The sequence below is a fragment of the Heterodontus francisci genome, chromosome 12 (assembly GCF_036365525.1).
Source record: "Heterodontus francisci isolate sHetFra1 chromosome 12, sHetFra1.hap1, whole genome shotgun sequence".
In the NCBI taxonomy this organism is placed as follows: Eukaryota; Metazoa; Chordata; class Chondrichthyes; order Heterodontiformes; family Heterodontidae; genus Heterodontus; species Heterodontus francisci.
The window spans coordinates 65,904,924-65,926,362 of record NC_090382.1 but is presented as its reverse complement, the minus strand read 5'-3'; the positions used below and the strand labels follow the sequence as shown (position 1 = coordinate 65,926,362).

The 21,439-nt window shown below is 41.7% G+C and overlaps 1 protein-coding gene across 2 annotated transcripts in view; it reads left to right on the top strand.

Annotated features, from left to right (window-relative positions):
* Window positions 1–12,731, top strand: part of LOC137375893 (pro-neuregulin-2, membrane-bound isoform-like) — a 165,604-nt gene extending 152,873 nt beyond the window's left edge. The window contains exons 9-11 of one of the 2 annotated variants that reach the window (XR_010976086.1): window positions 4,440–4,658; window positions 7,707–10,104; window positions 10,353–12,731. Coding sequence is in view for 1 of the 2 variants with exons in the window: in XM_068043542.1 (XP_067899643.1) it covers window positions 4,440–4,658; window positions 7,707–8,355 (868 nt within the window). In the remaining variant the exon portion in view is untranslated. Of the gene's footprint in view, window positions 1–4,439; window positions 4,659–7,706 lie in introns of both variants that reach the window. The other variant, XM_068043542.1, reaches the window with a different exon arrangement.
* The last annotated feature ends 8,708 nt before the right edge of the window (window positions 12,732–21,439 follow it).

Here is a 21,439-nt window from a genome sequence, read left to right as displayed (position 1 = left end):
CTCAGGGGGCCTCACTAAATCCTGGCCATAGTTGTAAAACTGGAGAGTTTAAGAATGGCACGCATGCAACAATGCCTGTGTAGCAAATCACATTTGACACTGATGGCTCTCTTCACTTTAAAATTCTGACACTAGATATGTATTAACACAGTTTGTTGTGTAGTTCCACTTGGTTGTAACTCAGAATTTAGAATGCCTAAAATAAATTAAACTTTAATACAAAAGCAAAATACCGTGGATACTGGAAATCTGAAATAATAACAGAAAATGCTGGAATAATGAGCAGGTCAGGCAGCATCTGAGAGGAGAGAAACAGAGTGAACATTTCAGGTCTGTTACCTTACACCAGACCTCATAAATTAAACTCATTTTCTTTGCAATTGACTATTACCATCCTGGGTAAATTTTCACATATAAATAGAAACAAATGTTATGACTCACAGTCCAAGACAAGATGAGACAATTTAAATGGAGCGCATTTGTAGCCGTTACACTGGCAATATTGAAGATAAATTTTTAGTATTTATCTGTCATTCACTTATCAATAGAAATAAATGTAGGTCATAGCATTGTTGAATTCTGTTTAACTGAGGATTTTCCAGGGCAGGGTGTATAATGGACACCCCGATCTGCTACCACACATTTTCCCTCACTCTTGTAAGTTGAAATTATCCCTTACAACTCAAATACTGCATGGAGCTATGAAAATGAAGGATACTTTGTTCAGGATATAGAAAGAAACATCTTTCATTTATATAGCACTTTTCATGATCTAAGGATTTTTCATAATTGAAATGCAATGAAATCACAATGAAGTACTTTTGAAATTTAGTCACAGTTGTAATGTAGGGAAATGTGGCAACCAATTTGCACACAGCAATGTCCTACAATAAGCAATGAAATACATGACCAGATAATTTTTTGGTTGAGGGATAAATGTTGGCCAGGACACCAGTAGAACTCTGCTGCTCTTTTTCTTTAAATAATGAAATGGGATCTTTCATGTCCCAAACTAAGAGGGCAGATGGGACCTTGGTTTAACATCTCATCCAAAAGGCAACACCACCAACTGTACAACACTCAATACAGCACTGAACCATCAGCGTAGGCAGTTTGGCACAGTCCTCTGACTCAGAGCAAAAATGCCATCAGTGAGCCAGACATGTTGTGTGGAATGCGATTAGCAAGATATTCTGAGTTTTATTTAATTTCCTTTTGCAGAACTGAGAAAAACTTTGCCTAATTTCTCAACAGTTTAAATACAGGAATAACTCATTTTTGATAGCATAGTGTTACGACCAGGTGCGAAATGTGTCCAGGGGTCTGTTACTATCTTCACCTGGTCTTATTGTAACAGGGTTTATTTTTAAACACACTGTGTTTTGAGCTCCCCCTTTGTGACTTCTTGCTCACAGCTTTCCAATTATAAGGCAAAGATATTAGCACAAACAGGCTTTCTTGGTTTAAAGAAGAAAAGTGAAATTTATTAAACTTACTTAAACTCTAATACGGTTCACACCTACGGATATATGACGTGCCAATGCTAGCATGCACATGCGATATACACATGTAGATAGGGACAGAAAAGAGAAGAGATAAAGTGGAACAGTTTGAGGCAATATCTTGTTACTGTGCTTCGAACTTGCCTTAGTCCTTGATTGAAGATATGATCTTGTGTTTTGTTGGGGCCCAATATTCTTCTTAAACCTTGTTCACGTAGGAGACTTTTCTCTCTTTGAGTTTACATGTCTTCAATGGTTTCTGACGCTGGTGACAGCGAGTTGAGGGCAGACAGGAGAGGAGGTAATTCTTGCTTCAGTTCCAGGAGCACACACCGTTCTGAGTTCAAATTCTGTTTTTCCTGTTTAAAACTCCCCTAGTTGGCCAGCAGGTGGTCACGTGACCAACTGGTTTGACCAGGCATGTTCTGTGTATTGGGGCGGGGACTGGTTCCTTTGTTTCAACACTGTCTGCAAATGTCCTTCCAGCCAGTGGCTTGCTTAATGTTCATGTGGCGAAATCATGTGTGGCTCAGTCTTGGCAGAGGGGTGGGGGGGGGGAGCCGTTTGCCTGACAATAGATTGTACATGTTTTTCATATCGTCACACTCTTCCATTGGAGAATGGTGTGAAGTAATGGAAGAATTCATAGGCTGATTAGCAATCTCAGAAGCCATAACATGAATGCACCTTCCAGGCGCATAACCACCATTATAATGCAAAATAAAAGCAAAATACTGTGGATGCTGGAAATCTGAAATAAAAACAGAAAGTGCTGGAAATACTCAGCAGCTCTGGGAGCATCTGTGGAGAGAGAAACAGTTAACATTTCAGGTCTGTGACCTCTGTTAACTCTGTTTCTCTCTCCACAGATGCTGCCAAACCTGCTGAACATTTCCAGCACTTTCTGTTTTTATACTACCTTTATACTAGTTAGTCCTATATACTAATAAGGTTTTATGGCTCCCCTCCCCCGGACTGCAAGACCAACCCCCACACCCCTCGCTGGGGCTTTGCAGACTGGCCCCAGTGACCCCATCTCACTTACCTGAAATCCAAGTTCCAGCGCTGGGTCTGGGTCCAAGGCCTCTGCAGTACCAGCAGTGGCCACTGCTCCCGGTGGCACTGCCGATACACTTGAGCTTCTGGCCCTCTGATTGGCCAGCAGCCCTTGGAGGTGGGATCCCCGTCTTTAAACATAGATTTAAAAAGACAGGAGGATCGCTCCGGGGGTGGTGGTGGTGGAGAGGGGGACACGAAAAGGCAGACGCGGGCTTTCCTCCTTTCCTCCGCCTTTTCTGCTCGGCGCCAGGAACCCCGCCTCCAACACAAAATCCAGCCTATAATCTAAATTAGAGAAGGTACAGAAGAGATTTATAAGAATGGTTCCAGGAATGAGGGATTACAGTTACTTAAATAGAAGCTGAGGTTATTCTCCTTAGAGCAGTGAAGGCTAAGAGGAGATTTGATAGGGTTATTTAAAATCATGAAGATAGAGTAAATAAATGGGAACTGTCTCCAATGGCTGAAGGGCCAATGACAAGAGGATGCAATTTTAAGGTGATTGGCAAAAGAATCAGAGGTGGCATGAGAAAAAGCTTTTTTTTTGTCTAATAAGTGGTTAGGATTTGGAATGCACAGCGTCATAGGGTGGTGAATACAGATTCAATAGTAGCAGCCTTCAAAAGGGAATTGGGTAAATACTTAAAATTGCAGGGACATGGGGAAAGAGCAGGGGACTAACTGGTTGCTGGTCAAAAGAGCTGGCATGTACTCGATAGGCTGAATGGCTCCTCCTGTGCTGTACTATTATACAATTCTACAAATAAATGTTAGCATTGACATGATTAATTGAGTTTGCTATACAATTTCTAACATTTTTGAGATGGAGCAGTGGCACAGTATGTGCTACTTCAGCAACATGCCATTCTACTAACTTGCCCTTGTAGCCAGTATTCCACATAGAGCCACTTCCCAATCTGGAACAAGCTGTTCGAAGGATCCACTGATTAGAAGCAAAGCATCCCCCACTGGCTGCTCTGCTGCGCCTCCTGGTGACTGATCATGGAGTGGCATTGGCCTTCATATTGGCCAACCTCAAACATAATACGAAATGAAAAAAAATTGTTTCCTAAAAAATCTGGATATTGATGGTGTTTCTCTAATTTTTGAATAATTGCTGATTTGATATGGTGTCATATATGTAGCAACAAGTGCCCATAAATTATAACTCCTGTCATCCTAGCAGTCAAAAAGTTGTATAATAAAAGCAAAATACAGCGGATGCTGGAAATCCGAAATAAAAACAAGAAATGCTGGAACCACTCAGCAGGTCTGGCAGCATCTGTGAAAAGAGAAGCAGAGTTAACGTTTCGGGTCAGTGACCCTTCTTCGGAACTGACAAATATTAGAAAAGTCACAGGTTATAAGCAAGTGAGGTGGGGGTGGGGCAAGAGATAACAAAGGAGGTCTAGATTGGACAAGGCCACATAGCTGACCAAAAGGTCACGGAGCAAAGGCAAACAATATGTTAATGGTATGTTGAAAGACAAAGCATTAGTATAGATTAGGTATTAATACACTGAATATTGAACAGCAGCAAGTGCAAACCTGAAAAAAAAAACAGTGGGTAAGCAAACTGAACAAACTAAGATGAAATGAAATAAATGCAAAAAAAAATTGTAAAAAATGTAAAAAAGAATGTAAAAAAAAGGAAGAAAAAATAACTAAAAATGAAAGTAAAATGGGGGGCTGTCATGCTCTGAAATTATTGAACTCAATGTTCAGTCCGGCAGGCTATAGTGTGCCTAAAAAGTTATGCTGTTTTGTGACAGAAACGTCAATTAAACTACATAACTTCTTTTGCCCTGGGGTACAGTTAAACACAATTACTAGTGCCTGTCCAGCATATTCTGATCAACATATGGCTCTTTCCTATAGAAATGGAAACCACACATGGAGCATAGAGCGGACTGAGAGCGTGACTTCAGAAATGCATTCTGGTATGATGACATCGTCATTGGAAACCAGTAAATGTAACAGCCCCTTGGAACCACGAGGCAGACTAAGCACAATTTGTGGTCACCATGACACAAGACATCCAATCTTCCATTGCAGGGACTCAGTGGATTCTCTCAGAGACTCACCTCATAGTGACAGGTATGAGATGTATCACGTTACAACTCAAGATTGTGTTCTACACGGATTTATTTGTGGACTGAATCATTACAAATTATTTCCCAATAATTGCATGGTAGACTTTTTTTTTAATTCGTTCGTGGGTTATAGGCATTGCTGACAAGGCCAGCATTTGCTGCCCATCCCTAGTTGCCCTTGAGAAGGTGGTGGTGAGCTGCCTTCTTGAACCGCTGCAGTAAATCCAGTGGGACTCAGATACCCTAGTTCTCGGTCTTAAGTGCAAGTTACATGTATGACTGTATTGGACCAGGGTCTCACCACTCCATCAATGTAAGGTGGGATAGAAACTACCAGGGCTTCAGTCGACCATCAGCACAAGTACACTTGGTTTCAGCAGGCTTTTCTCAATGGCAGCAGAGAATGTCAGGCCCATCTGAGGCTCCAGACTTGGGTTGTGACTTGGGCCGTCAAAGATTAGAGGGTGGTTTTTATATAAATGTATGCCTTTTGACACTGTGGGGTTGAATTTTTGTCCTGGGGTCAGGATCCCGACTTTGGGATAATTTCCAGATCTTGAACCCGCATGGTGTGGGTGTGACTCACATGCCCCAATTTTTGATTGAAAGGCCAATTAATGGTCAGAAGATGTGCTCACCAACCAATTAAGGATGGCGGGTGGGGTCAGGAATCTGAAAGACCAATAGAAGGCCCTCTAGCACTGACGTAGCTGCAGCCAGCCGACGCAGATAAGAGAGAGAGAGAGAGAGAGGGCGCCTCAAGATGGAAGTGTCCTCTCAGCATTTAGAAAATCTTGTAACTTAAAAATGGTCACAGCTGCTAGACTGTCCTCATTTATAAATCGTCTGAGGGTGGCGGGAAAATGCTTAAATAGTGAAATGGACGCTGCCGCCCCCCCCACCCCACACCCCGCCCCGCACCCCCTCACACCCCGCCCCGCACACCCCTCCCCAGCCTCGGCCTGCCACTTCCTTTCTCTGGCCATGTTTCGGGCACTGTAGGGGGTCCACCTGCTGACCGGAAAATTCCAGTCGGCGTAGGAGAGAGCCCTTAATAAGCCCCTTAATTGGTTCAAGCGGCTACCCGCCACTTGTGGGCAGGCAGCTGTCTCGCCGCTGACCCGGCCTCCTGGAAAATGGCATAGAGGAATGACCATGTCAGCAACCCAGCACACTGGCCAGCGGCAGGAATTTCTGGGCTCGCCTGCCTCCCGTCCCACCTCTGGAGTTGATTAAAAATTTAGTCCAGGGCATCAGTGGCAGGCATATACCTCTACCCAATGGGGTGGATGTACTGCAGATTTCCCCCCTCCAAACTGCTGAAGACCATTTGTGGAAGTATCTCCCCCTGACCTTGTGACCTTCTGTAGTGTGAGCAGCGATATTTCGCAGCAAGCACAACCTGGCTGAACTACTGAGATCACAGCCCTGTATATTTTCTGGCCTGTGGGTTTTTGAAAAACTTTTTGACAGAAGTAAAAATGCTTCTAAATGTTTGATGTCAAAATACAGTTGTCTAGTGTCTCCCACAGATGTTCTGTGGATTATTTTTTAGACTTTAGTATGTGCAAAGCTTTAATTAAATCAAAGGTCAATCTGCTGTAATGCTGGTTATTTGCTGAAAGAATATGTAATGTTTCTCAAGTAAGAAACTGGCCGGGAAATATATCTATCAGCAAATCTACAGGAAATGTGCATGTTCTGCTGGATGCCATTTTAGTGAAAAGAAGCTGTATTAACTTCAGTAAAGATACAGTTTTACAGCTAAGTTTATCGCTTTGCATTCTTTGTTGGAATTGTAGAGTGTCCTGTAGGAGACTCCTCCTATGGCTCACTGAGTGGTTGCAGTATGTTCTGTGCCATTGAGCCATCAACATCTTTAAATACTCTCAATCAATGTGGCACTAGAAAGATCTACAATTGCCCTCAGCATCCCCATGCTTGGGGTGGTAAACTCAAGTAAAATTCCTATGCACAATCCCTGATGGAAGTGTTTATGTGTGGCATGTTGGTTAAGGACACGTTTAAGCTTCAGTAGTGTGACTATGTTCACTGTCCAGATTCATTAATGAAGAAGACCACCAGTGTGGTACCAGAGGGCTCGTCGCAACTAGTGAAACCATGGGCCGAAGTTTTAAATGGCCATGCAGGTGGGACCAGAGGCGGACAGGCCCGCAATTTCCCCGTGTGTGTCAGTTTGCCAGCATGGTCCCGCCTCAGGGCCATTTTTGAAGAACCTGGTTAGGGGGTGGGGGTGGGGCTACCTGACTGCAAGCAATGGGTAGCCAATTGAGCCCCTTAATGAGCTGATTAAGGCCAGCGTGCAGATGTCGACTGGGATTTTCCAGTCGGCAGTCAGGCCCCCACTAAGGTGGAATCCTGGCTGATTAATGGAGGTGGCCTGCCGGTGGCAGACCATGGAGCCAGTGCTCCATCTACATTTTTAACCCTCTCTCCCTGGTGGCCGAAAGAGGCTACAGTTGTGGCCACAGGCTGCCCTTCGGAGGGGCTTCCCCTCCATGATGATAGCCTGGCAACTGTGGCTTCTGTTTATTTTTAAGTTTTAAAAAGTCTCCAGAAGGTGCCTCCATGTTGCGGCGCCCTCTCTTTCACCTACCTACATCGGTAGCTCTCACTTCTGATGTTGGAGCTGCCGATGTATCAGTGCTGGAGGGCTTCCTATTGGTCCCCCAGCCTCGGGAGCCTGCCCTTTTTCCTTAATTGGACAGGACTCCCTGAGGCAGCCACTTAATTGGCTGCCTTCTTAAAAATTGCCCTCTGGGTCCTGACGCCAGCATGTCTGGGTTCCTGACCTACATTTCCTCTCAATGGCAAGATTGGGACCTACAACCAAAATTTCAGCCCCATAATCTTGCATGAGGATAGAAAATGTAAGATGATAAAATTGGAGGGAAAATTTGAAAATAAAATGGTTTTGGAATACAATTTATCATGCTTGCCTACAGATGAATTAAATAGTACAATAATCTAGTTGCACCTATTCTAACTATCGTTCAGTATTTCAAGTGTTGATGCTATTGATTTTCTTTAGGTATGTATCTGCCCTCACAACGCCAGCCCGGTTATCACCTGTTGATTTACATTACTCTCTCCCCTCATATGCACCTGGTTTTGAGATGTCTCCACATGGATCTACCCATGCAACATCATTGCCTCCAGCAGCAGTTGGTTATACAGTGGAAGATGAACAGCCTTTGTTGAAAAGATACCACAAGTACCAACAAGACAACCAGAGACTCGACCCCTACAAGCAGCGCTGCAGTTATCTTCATGACAGCTTTGGAAGTCTACCCCCCAGTCCAATGAGAATCGTAGAGGATGATGAGTATGAGACAACGCAAGAGTACATCCCAGCACTAGATCGACCAAAGAAAATGGCAAACAGCAGTAGAAGGTGGAGAAAAACGAAACCAAATGGTCACATTTCACACAGAGCTGAATGCGACTGTGACTCAAACTCAGAAAGTTGCTGCTCTGACTCGGATTCTGATGGTGAAAAAGCAGGAGAGCATACACCTTTCTTAAGCACTCAGAACCCTCAAGCAGCAAACACAGAATCAGCTTCAGTATTCCGGTCTTCTGATAGTAGGACTTACTCATCCAATAGGCACAATGTGCGAGAGGACTTACACACCCGAGTAACACGTGTAAAATCAAGTCAAGACTCGACCCCTGTGTAAATGCCATAGATCTGCAACTGTAAAAATATTTTATTTTATATAATTATCAAATATTCTAAAATTAAATTAAACATTTTATTTTCATTTTAGCAAAGTTGTCTTACAGCTAACAGGAAAGTCTTTTATAGGGAAAACATGTATTTATATGTAAAATATGATTTACAGTTAAAGACGATGATGGTGTGCCAGTTTTTCACATCATAAATGAATAATATTGTGGTGCCTTTTGCTGTATGCTGATACCAGATTTCCTGCTGATGTTTCAGTTTTGTAGGGTTTCTACCTTGGATTCATTATATTATATGCCCTTTGTTTTTTTTTTATTTTCACCACAGACTTTCTTACATTTGGACAGAGTTAGATTTCTTTGAATTCTGGACACAGACATCTGTATCTGATATCATTTATCTATTTACTGGTTACTGAAACATCAAGTGACATCCTGGCTGAACTCTATTCTTTATTTTATTTGATTGGGAAGACACAGTACAATTATATTTATTTTTTGCCCCCTAACAGATTAATAAATATTTCTTACTTTTTACAAGAAGAAACTAACAGTGAAGATTAAATTAATAATTTTCAGCCCCTCTTAACCTAGGAATTTACCAAGATAAGATCCCTTGGCACCAGACTGGCAGCATGTTATCTGAATCCACTTTACTGACAATCTCACCAACATAAAAATTCAAAGGTCAGTGCAAACCAGACATGACATTCAGACATCACTAAAGAGTCTGCAACATTTGTAGTTATTTGGGATTTATTTATCGGTATTCTCAACTGTTTTCATCAAAAAAGTACAAAAGCACCATTTGACAAAAACATCACACCACTTTCATTTTAATGTTATTTTCAAATATACTTTGAAAATGGTCAGATTGGAAACTGGAAATTAATAAGCAACAACTTTGTGATATTTGTTTTCGATGGGATTTTTGCAACATGATTTTGCATGTCTTTACCATTCCAAATGGATTGATGCATGGGAAGCTAGGAATGAAAGATTTTACATGTTTTTAATGAACTGCATTACTTTTCATCTATTGTCCCTTTTAGTGCAGGTTTAATATGGGTTCTGCAAATCTTTTATTGGTACATTTCAACTGTTTGCCATGCAGGGCTGTGAAATATGGAATTAGCATTGTCCATTTTGAAATAAACCTATATTCTTTACTTTCAATGAACCCCAACGCTTGTTGTAAAACACTGCATGCCAAATAGCACATAGCATAAATCTATAACATGCGATTGAGGAAATGTAGTGCCCACAATACAATGATTAACTGTTTTCCCAAATTCCCGCAATGTATTCATCTTCAGCAAAGTTGTGACAGGAACCAGCAGCCAGCTGTGAAGATTCCAGTTATATTACTCCTTCTACAATTGATTTGCTTCACAAGTGATAAAAACATTAGGCATAAAGTTAATGGCAACATTTTTTTTTACATGAAGAATAGGGTACAGTATGTGACTTTTAAATATTTTATTTAAAATTAATTGTTGCCATTAGTTCTCTAAAAGACTGTTATCATGTGCATTAATAATAAGCATGATTTTTTTTGCACTCCAGTGTTTATTGGCACTGAAGCATTTCTGGCAAAAGATCTTATGCTGCTGGATTTCTATCTTCAAGATCTGTGAATCCAAGTCTCTAGGCTGGTTGTTTTATAGAACATGCTAGAAACCATTTAGCAGAAAGAAAGGCATGAAAACCATAACAGATTTATTCTTGGAAGGGAGGGAAGGGTGAGTCAAAGATTTTGCAGAAGGTGAATGCCGTATTGTCTTTTTTTTTAGAAAGAAGAATTCCTTTATTATTTAAAGGGAAGTCTGTTTCACTTCTACTATTGACATGATTGCATGCTCAATTGATTTCTTAACTTCTATTTTACCTTTAACCTTTCTCCTAGAAATCATTTGAATTAGTGTTTTACAACCCAATGTGATGTGTGCCAAATAATGATTTTATTTGATAAACATTCCTATCTTTACAGCAATTTGCCTCTGATTCCATGGAGACTCTTACTATTGTTTGATCCATTGAGCCAGCCTTCCTAATGTGAAGCATATCAAGACTTAAGGAATTCACTTGTTCTGCATTCATTCCTACACCTCTTTTAAGAAAACAAAATGTATCCATTTCTTTATTAAAATGTTCAATCTACTCTTTATACTATGGAGGTAGTGGTAACACTTTAGGAAAAATGGGCCCTGATTTGGGTCCCCATTTTTCTGCATGAGCAGGGCAGCATTGAGACTAAAATTGCAAACAGTTACTTACTGCCAACTTCCTGTCTGAGGCCTGCCTGCTGTGATTTTCAAGAAGGCCTCAATTTATGCATCGGTGCTCCTGCTGGAAACAGGCAGAAGCCTCATTAAGCTATGCAAATCAGGGACCTATGATGTAGTTAGACCACCAATGCTAATCTAGTAGTTACTAGCATGGCATCCGCCCAAGAGGAAACCTGCCCATAGGACGAGAAACTATCTGAGAAGTTACTTAAAGCAATCCTCGGAAGCAGGTCTGGCAAGATCAAAAGTTAATTTATTCGGCAGTTATTTGGCTTCAGGGTGACCTTTATTGCACTCTCCGTTGATAATTTCCAACCTAACCATCAAAATAGTTCAGGCGTCGCCAACAACGTTGTGTGGGTACTGTAATTGTTCTGCACATTGTTGCCTGTGTGCTTCAAAGACCAAAACCTAGGCATATTGTACTAATGTGTGATTACATGATGCAACTAATGTCAGAACATTTGTTTACTTGTTAATTGCATACAAATGCTGCTAAAATTATGTGTAATAAATCAAAGGTAAAATTTGGGATTTTTTTTTATATTAATCACTCAGATACTCCAAAATGACATCCTTGCTTGCTCGCAGAAAAAACTTCAAAACAATGTAAACTAAACACAATTTATAATGGTAACGTGGCAAACCTCTTTTTATGTAGCTGATTGAAGATGCATGGTATAGAAAACAATGTGGATCATAACAGTGAGGGCTGTTCTTAATTTTGAAATGCATTTACTACAGTAACCTTTGTAATTCAGTGTCTAGAATTCATCAGTTACAGTCATGCAGACTGGATCATATTTTATTGTGGTTCTAGGTACAACTGTGTATATTTATACTGTTGTTAATTGTGTATCTAGGTGCCAAGTTACCAAGTCTTTATGTTGTGTAACTCTTCCCTCTATTGTACTTTTAGGTGACTAACTTGCAACGTTTACCTCTTTTGTAAAATAGGGTGATTTTGTTTCCCCATTATTTTTAGTTCTGTTAGTTACTGGCTGTTTCAAGTGGCAGCCATCTTGATGCTTATTCTGAAATAATCCAATATGGTCCTTGCACATTAACGTGTGATACATAGCAGGATTTTATTTTATTTTGTATTAAATTCATACACTGTTGGTTTTTTGAGGTTTCTTTTGTGGTGTTTCCTTTTTCCTTTTTATATTCCCAATGGCATACACTATCCCCAGGCACTAAAGGTGTTGCTGTGTATCCAGTCACAGGGATGTGTGTGAAAGCAGTCCCCATTCCTTTCCTGTATTGAGGTACTTCATTTCAAACTCTTCTACTCAGAGCTTCAAGAATTTGTTTATTTCCACTGGGAATTTGCCAAGTATTTATGCCCACTTTGAGTGGGTGGTGACAAAGTAAATGGTTTTTGTATTCCTTAATTATAAGATTCTATTCAGCTCATTATAAAGCACATTGCATAAAGTGGTGCTTTAATCTTCAAAGCTGCATTAGATACTTATCACTTGATGCTCTGCAGTGAGATTCTGCTGTGCATCTAAGAATTTATGGTCATAATTCATTATCTCCTTCATGGGCAACTTCCATTTGTGCTTTAGCATTACTCAGAAAAGGATTCTTTAATATTTTAGTTTGAATAAGACAATTTCCTCTTTACTTCAGTGAGTTAATCATTACCAAGGATATTTTGGAGAATCTCATTGCTATTCATTGACAATACTAAAAAAATGTTTCATGATTGGATAGGTCAAGTCACTGTGAAAAGAAATTGTAAATGAATTTCAGAAAAGGTTTGCAAGTGCTTCTCAGAGACTCTTCAGAATCTCACATTTGAAATGGCAGTTTAGCAGCTATCTATCTCAGACATGACAAGATTTATTAGGCTTTTCTACAAGTGCCACAGCCAAATACTTGTCATGTCTGACTTTTGCCCACGTACATATGGATTACAACTACCAAGGCTTTGTTAGACAACAGGATCAGTGCCACGACATCCAGTAGCAGTGGTCAGGTCCCAATCAGGCAACCACTTTAAAGTACTTTGTGGTCATGGAAATGATTCTGCTAAAGCACTTTCTTCAATGTTTTATAATCAAACCGGCATTTATATACACTGCTGTAGTATATGAAAATAATTATACATGATTGAAAATAAAATGGTTATTCACAAAAATTGTTTTAATGTGAAATTCTAAAAGTCCAATTTATCCTCGCAACAGATATCATTAACCTTGTGATTCTCCCACAAGTGGGTATGGACTGAGATTCTCAGATGATATATGTTAGGTTATTTCAACAATAAAACAAATGTAACAATTTAAAAAAAAGACAAGATAGCATAGGTTTTGACTTTCAATGTGTTGCATGATTTTAGATTGGTTTATAAAGGTGATGCAGGGACAATAAGCCTATACTACACTGCACATCTCCGTTGTAGCCTGACTACATTCTCGTCGTGATAGATGATCAGTGTAAAACATGATAGGATTATCATGCCAGATAATATACCTTATCCTCCCTGTAACAGCACTGAAACTTAAACATAAAGACTGAAACTATGGTCTGGATTTTACCAGCCCCCCCCCGACATCAGGGCTCGTGGCGGGGGGTGGGGGAGCCTGGAAAATACCTCTGGGAGAGGCCCGCCACGGGCCTCAACGCTGGAAGTCCCCAGCCCATTTTACTGGTTGTGACGAGACCTCCTGGAGGTCCCCCTGCCACTCGACGACAGGCCATTCATTAAAATATTTAAATCCATTTCAATGAAGGAATTAATACTTACCTTGGTGCGACGGCCGTCCCGCTGCGATATTCTGGCCAGTTGCCAGAATTCCCTTGCCTTCGGATCTTTGTTCGGAGATCTGAGGCGGAACACTGGTTGGAAGGGGGGAGAGCAGGTAAGCTTTCAGGGCCGGGTGGGGGAGCAGCGGGGAAAACCATTGCGATTGGTGGAGGGGATGGTGGGAAGGGGCTGAAGGTTAAAGTGAAGAAAGTTTGGGGGTGATAGGTCGGGATCGCAAATTTACTTTTTTCGGGGGGAGAGGGCAATTAATAAAGTGTGTAGTCATTGGGGGGGGGGTTGTGGGAAAGGGGATTGAAACTTATAGTAAATTTTCCCTTTTAATTTTTCAGGTCAGGTAACTATAAATATTTAAATTTAAATGAAGGGCCGGAAGCCCTTTAAAAATGGTGTAGGTGCCTGTGCAGTGGTTGCCAGGGACAGAGTGCCCGCCAGCTCCATGTCATCGGGGGCGGGCGTTCCGCCCCCTCCATGTAAATGAGCTGCCCCGCTAAATATCACGGCGGCTTGGTGGAGTGAATCCTGCACGTGTGCATCGCCGCTTTTGAAGCTCGCCGCTGATCTCGGTGGCAAGCTGGAACAATTCCGGCCTATGAGTTAAATTCATTCGCCTTTAGTGAATTCTTTTCAAACCATAGTGGAGTGTTTTCCATCTCTTTATTACTAACTTGCAATGACATTTAACAATCAAAGCTGTGAGGTCATAACTTTATAGTTCACCGAGCAGCCTTTAAAGAGACTGCACAACAATAAAGATGGTGAAGCCAAAAACTATGGGGGTCGGCGGGTGGTCATAACCTTGTGTAAGTGATAGGATGCATGCACCCAGGATCTCCCCCAGCAATCTCTCAAAGTTTGCATGTAAATGGAAGGCCCCCATGCCTCCAGGTGTCCATCTTGAGCACCGGCTTTCTAACACAGGGTTTTCAGGGTTACTCATCAGTTCCTAGTGGAGTGTTGAGGTTCTCATAAAGATATCTGTAGCCAGAGTCATATGATATAGGAATAATCATCGCCACTGCTTGTACTTCCTAATGATACAAGAGATCAGAGGTCTCCATGTTGGTAAATGGTATATCTTGATCAGGAGGAAAAAAAGTATGTTTTATTAATGCTATTTTTGCATGTAAAAGGCGGCTAGTTGAGCTTTTTTATATATATATATATATATATATATATATTAGTACTCTCCTGGAGATCTGGTGTGCGTGGACTTGAGTTACTACATAGTGTAGTTCAGTGATTCTCAAACTTTTTTGGTTGAAGCAGCCCTTTTCAAATGGATTGGTAATCAAGGATCCCTCCCCCATTTAAATTATAATACTATATAATGCTCATTCTATGCAAGTGCTGTATGCAAATAGTGTTTTAATAATGCTTTTAAGAAAACAGGCATTTACTTACAGATTTCAGCGATCTTCATGCTTCCCTCCCTCTCTGAGACAGACCACTCTGCTCTGCATTTATGGCAGCCACACTCTGCTCTCAACTCCCAGCTCACACCAAGCCCGCCTCTGGTCGCCCACCTCGCCCAAAAGGCATCCCTGCTTGGTAAGCACCCACAGACCCCAGAAAGTCTCCATGGATCGCAGTTTGAAAACTGGTAGATAAATAAATAAATAAATAAATCTATGCTCTCCAAAGGCTACAGTCACAAAAATAAATACATTTGCATCCCTCAGTGCTGCTATAGCTTTTACATCCTGTATGTGTGTAACAATATATCACAGTTATGAATTTCTGCATTATTTTCTGGGGTCCAGTATCACTGTTCACTTCTATACTGCAAGAATAGCAACAGCTTGAATTATATAGCGCCTTTAATGGAATTAAAAATATTCCAAAGTGCTTCACAGGAATGTAATTATACAAATATTGACACTGAGCCAAAGAAGGAGGTATTTAGATGGCTGACTAAAAGCTTAGTCAAAGCAAAGGATAACTTTAAAGGAGAGAGAGGCAGAGAGGTTCAGTGTGGTAATTCCAGAGCATAAGACCTAAATGGGTGAAGGCAATTGTGGGTAGAGAAATAAAGAGTTCTTGGAGAATTATAGGGGTGGAGGTGGCTACAGAGATAGAGAAGGGCAAAACCATGGAAGGATTTGAATGGGAAGATGAATGGCATGTGTGGTAAAATTGAGGCATCATCAGACTATGAGCCAGCATATGTTAACAAGCACAGGGGTGATGGGGGAATGGGATTTGGTGTAAGTTAGGAATCAGAGGGTGGCATTTTGGCTACGCTTAAGTATGTGGAGGATGGAAAATGGGAGGCTGGCCAGGAGAGCATTGGAACAGGTGAGTTTGGAGGTAACAAAAGCATCGATGAAAATTTCAGCAGAAGATGAGCTGAGACAGGTGCAGAGATGGTTGGTATTATGGAGGTGAAAGTCGGAGGGCTTTGTGATGGATATAGGTCAAATAGTATGGGGAGGTTGCAAACAGCTGGTTCAGCCTAAGACAGTGTATAGGGAGGGGAAGTGGTATTGGTGGCCAAGGAATGTAGTTTGTGACAGCGACCAAAGACAAGGGCGTCTTCCCAATTTTAATAGGGGAAATTTTTGGTTCCTCCAGGACTGGATGATGGACAAGCAGTTTGACACAACAGAGATAGTGGAGTGGTCCATGTTGTATGATTGCCTTTAAGAGTGATATCCCTTTAAAATCTTAGTATGCTAATGAGCTAATTTCCAGGATGCAGTCGTGTGACTACAAGCCTGAGTCACTCTGCTACTCTAACATCCAGAGTAAAGTTCTGTAACTAGTTAGCTCTGTACTGTATAATAGTTTAGCTGTAATACATCTGTTTGAGATCTTCAACATAACTGGACTCCATGCATTTCATTTATGTTGCATCAGACAACATAAAATAACTCATTACAGTCTAGAGATGCAGTGATGAAGTAGAGCTGGGTTGTCATGTGGGACTTGATGTGTTTTTGGAAGAAGTTACCAAGGGGTGGCAGCTAGATGAGAAATAGGAGAGGGCCAAAGATTGATCCTCGAAGAATCCCAGAGATAATAATGCAAGGCTGAGAAGAGAAGTTTCTTCAGGAGATTCTTTGGCAATGACTGGATAAGTAAGAGGGGAACCAGGTGAGGGGCATCTCACCAAGCTGGACAATAGAGGAAAGGTTTTGGAGGAGGACTAAAGATTATAGATAATTGGAGAAGAATATGGGGAATAGTGCACCACAGTAACACAGGATATCATTTGTGACTTTGATAAGAATAGTTTCAGTGCTACGGCAAGGGCAGAAAGCTGATTGGAGTAGTTCAAACATGGAGCTGCAAAAATGATATGCATGGATTTGTCAGTTGACAACACATTCAAAGACTTTGGAGAGGAAAGGGAAGTTGAAGATAGGTCAGACAATGGGGTTCAAGGGTGGGTTTTTGGACAAGGAAGTAATAATGGTACATTTGAAAGCAAAGGGAACAATAACTGAAGAGAGGGAACCATTTACAATATTACCTAGCATTCATTATGATCATGAATTTACTGCCCCATACCCAGTTTTGTGATATTATGTGGGTGTAATAAAAATGATACTCCTTATTATGTTCATTGGATACTGTAGTCTCACATGCCCCACTCAACTTGATTTATTTTTCATATATTATGTGAATAGTGTAATAACAAGAGTGAATCTCCAGTTATTTCAAAACTGTCCTCACAGCATAGAAAATAAAGTATGTCACACTATCCCTGTTGCTGTACCATATACAACCTTTCTGATCAGTCATTTCTATTGTGACCGACCGCTCCAGTCAAAGCCCCCAATCAAAATATACGATTCTGATTGTGGTGGGAGAAATTCACTGATAATTCAATCCCGTCGCTCCACAGATCACCTAACATATCATTTAAAACTTTCCAAATTAAAGAAAGACCCAGCCAAATTATACCATCTATTAACCCCCGAATGAGGCTAACCAAACCAGGTGTCTTTAAATTAACAAATTAACTCTTTAATTAGAAGAACTAAATTCTTAAACACTATGAAGATATAAACAACATTTAAAATAGAAAAAACTAGAGTCCTTGCAAATTTACAGTCCAATGTTGCTTGAAGTCCTCACAGAATATTGCTTCATGGCCTCACAGAATGTTGCTTGAAGTCCTCACAGAATGTTGCTTTCCTTCTTCAGTGAATTGCAACAACTAACGTCTTGCAAACACTTTCAGCAGAATCAATCTGACTTTGGAGTTTTTGAGGGATAAAATATTGTCACAGTCTAACTTCCCTTTCTTCAATTTAAATTATCAAAGATCTCTGTTTTGGCTTGACTTTTTTTTTTAGAATCTTTAGAGATAATTATTAAACAGACTAAATTCCTATTCCTTCAGTTTAAATGGCTGAGAGCTCTTTGTCCAAGTGCTGACACCACAGTGGTGTCCTCTATATCTGTGTTCTGTTAGAAGAAACTGTCTTCAACTAAAAGTCAGTTCAAAACTGAATTGTAATGAATGTATCACATGAAACTCACTCCCAGTGGCTGTTTCTATGGTAATGAGAATGCACCCTTTGAATCGCAGTCTCCAAATGGCTGTTTCTAAGGCAACAAAAATGCACCTTCCGATAACTCCTGAGGCTTGCCAGTTCTTAAAGCAATACTGATCCTCTGCAAACCTTAAAGGCAAACCACATATTCCTGAAAAAAAACTACAGGACCATGACATTTCTCTGAAGCAAGTTGGCACTTAGCTCAAGAAAGGATCCCTGACTCCCCCTATCTAACTTCCTCTCTAAGAGTGACACATGTATCTCTGTATTTCCTTTCTTTACTGGATCGGAAGCCAAAATTTTAACCCGTGACTCTACCCCGCTTGTCATACCTCTACCAAGAAGGCACCACCACCTTCTCAAGGGCAATTAGGAATGGGCAATAAATGCTGGCCTAGTTAGTGATGCCCACATCCCAGGAATGAATTCCATTGAGCTGCTGATCAACCTGGCAACGGCCCGCCTAGGTGTGAGATTGCCCAGCCATTCTCTGCTGGACTCACATGAATATACTACATGAACGTGCAGTTACCTCCCATGGACTTCAGCAGTTCAAGACGCCAGCTCACCACCACCTTCTTAAGGGCAATTAGGGATGGGCAATAAATGCTGGCCTGGCTAGCGACACGCACATCCCATGAATGAATAAAAAAAACACATACTGGAACAACACCCAGTATCCCTCTACAATTTTAACAAATTTCATTGTCTCAAATTGATACAGTAAGCAAGAAATACCATACCAGAAAGATGCCTTAACTGGGTCTAATTTCTTATGTGCTGAATCTAATCCACAACTCCAGATACTGTAGCTTGAAGATTTCCTAAACCCTCGAGTGTGGTTGGCAAGCAGCACCTCCTTCAGTCCCCCTTTGTCCTCCTTGGATACTCAAATCCCTCAATACCTTGGTGTGCAACTTGCTGCCACCCTGCACATCTCCACTGCCCTCAAAGCTGATTCAACGTGTCCTCTGCCTGAAATGACATTGCTTTCCTGATTCTGTTCAGATGGAAGACCTGGACTTTGTACCACTTGGTCAACTGCTTCTGCAGCTGACTGCGCTAGATTAATAAGGTCTGCCTTTTGCAAAATCATTTAGACATTTCCTCACACAGATGTCATTCCCAAAGAAAACCTTGAATGACAACAAGAAATAGATTTGCAATTCTGTTACTCCTGCTGAACTGTAATATTCTGGACAACATCCGGCCATGGATACATCTGTGGGTCTGTAAAGCACCAGAATGCAGTTCTGAAGGAACAACCAGTATCTGCAAACCTTTTGTATGCACCTATTCACTTTGCCTGAGTAAAAGTCTGTATCAGCAATTACTGCACAATAGGTCTTACAAGCTTCTACAGTCTCCTTGGCTTGCATCAATATGGCCAGCAGAAATTTGCCTTATGGCCCACCTTGCAACAATTAAAACACCTGGATGCTGAATTTCCACAGGGCTCTGCTGATTTTCCACTGAAACTTTGGCAGAAGATCAGCAGCTTTTCTGAATGGAGGGATGTGACTAGTGGTATTCCGCAGGGATCAGTGCTGGGACCTTTGCTCTTTGTAGTATATACAAATGATTTGGAGGAAAATGTAGCTGGTCTGATTAGTAAGTTTGCGGACGACACAAAGGTTGGTGGAGTTGCGGATAGTGATGAGGATTGTCAGAGGATACAGCAGGATATAGATCGGTTGGAGACTTGCGCGGAGAAATGGCAGATGGAGTTTAATCCGGACAAATGTGAGGTAATGCATTTTGGAAGGTCTAATGCAGGTGGGAAGTATACAGTAAATGGCAGAACCCTTAGGAGTATTGACAGGCAGAGAGATCTGGGTGTACAGGTCCACAGGTCACTGAAAATGGCAACGCAGGTGGATAAGGTAGTCAAGAAGGCATACAGCATGCTTGCCTTCATCGGTCGGGGCATAGAGTATAAAAATTGGCAGGTCATGCTGCAGCTGTACAAAACTTTAGTTAGGCCACACTTAGAGTATTGCGTGCAATTCTGGTCACAACACTACCAGAAGGACGTGGAGGCTTTGGAGAGGGTACAGAAGAGGTTTACCAGGATGTTGCCTGGTCTGGAGGGCATTAGCTATGAGGAGAGGTTGGATAAACTCAGATTGTTTTCACTGGAATGACGGAGGTGGAAAGGCAACATGATAGAGGTTTACAAAGTTATGAGCGGCATGGACAGAGTGGATAGTCAGAAGCTTTTTCTTAGGGTGGAAGAGTCAGTTACTAGGGGGAATAGGTTTAAGGTGCGAGGGGCAAAGTTTAGAGGGGATGTGCGAGGCAAGTTCTTTACATAGAAGGTGGTGAATGCCTGGAACTTGCTGCCGGGGGAGGTGGTGGAAGCAGGTACGATAGCGACGTTTAAGAGGCATCTTGACAAATACATGAATAGGATGGGAATAGAGGGATACGGTCCCCGGAAGTGCAGATGGTTTTAGTTTAGGCAGGCATCAAGATCGGCGCAGGCTTGGAGGGCCGAATGGCCTGTTCCTGTGCTGTACTGTTCTTTGTTCTTTGAAACCCTGGAGAAACAATGTAAATGATTATTTTTAGCCATTCATCAAAGGTTCATCATAACTCCAGTTCGAGAACCCCCACAGAAATTTCAGGTGTTGGTTTGATTGTCTTTAACCTCTGAGGCATGCTGCCTCGACCCAAACTCACTCTATGCTGGATGAGCAGTTAGCTCACCAATTGGTTCATCTATGCGACTGGGTAGGGTATCTGGTCTCCCACCTGGGCATGTGTAAAGATCCTGGTCGAGATTAAAGACATGAATTGGTAATGCCAAGGTACGAACGTTGGAAGCTTTCATGAAGGTGATCATATTTCACTCACTGGTGAAATTAAGTCAACATGACTGAGTGCCATATGACATGTGGGTCGCTGGTATTTAATTGTGTCACTAGGAAGCTCCTCATTTGCAACAGCCAGGGAACCAAAACACCACTTATCTCCATTGCCTCCTCCTCTGCAGTCATGAGCTGGAAAATATGTGGAGGCCCACCTCCAGTTCTCTCTCTCTCCCTGGTGTTCCGTTCTCCCTTCTGCCGCAACAATGGAAAGCGCAGATCTCTGAGTGAGTGTAACGGCACGCATTCACCCAATGCATGCAGTGAAATTAGTGAGGATAAATATAATGGAGAGGCATGAAATTGCATAGGAATGAGGGCATGTGGGAGTGATGGATGGATAGATGGGATGTGAGGGTAGGCGTGCAAGTGAATGTGAAGAGTGATGTGATGGACTAAGCATGACATGGCAGAATTTGGGGGTGGGATGATGAGCATCGCAGGATGTAGGTGAATGTGCAACTGTGCTCACCTTTTCTAATCTGGCTAGGACATTAAAATGCTTCCTGCACTTAAACCAGGAGCGTCGCACAACACTCCTACTACTTACCTCCTGGGCCACCATCCACCACACCTTCTTGGTTTCAGCAGCAGGTTTCTTCCTCCCATTGCAAGGGAAGAGTATATCCTTGTGACTC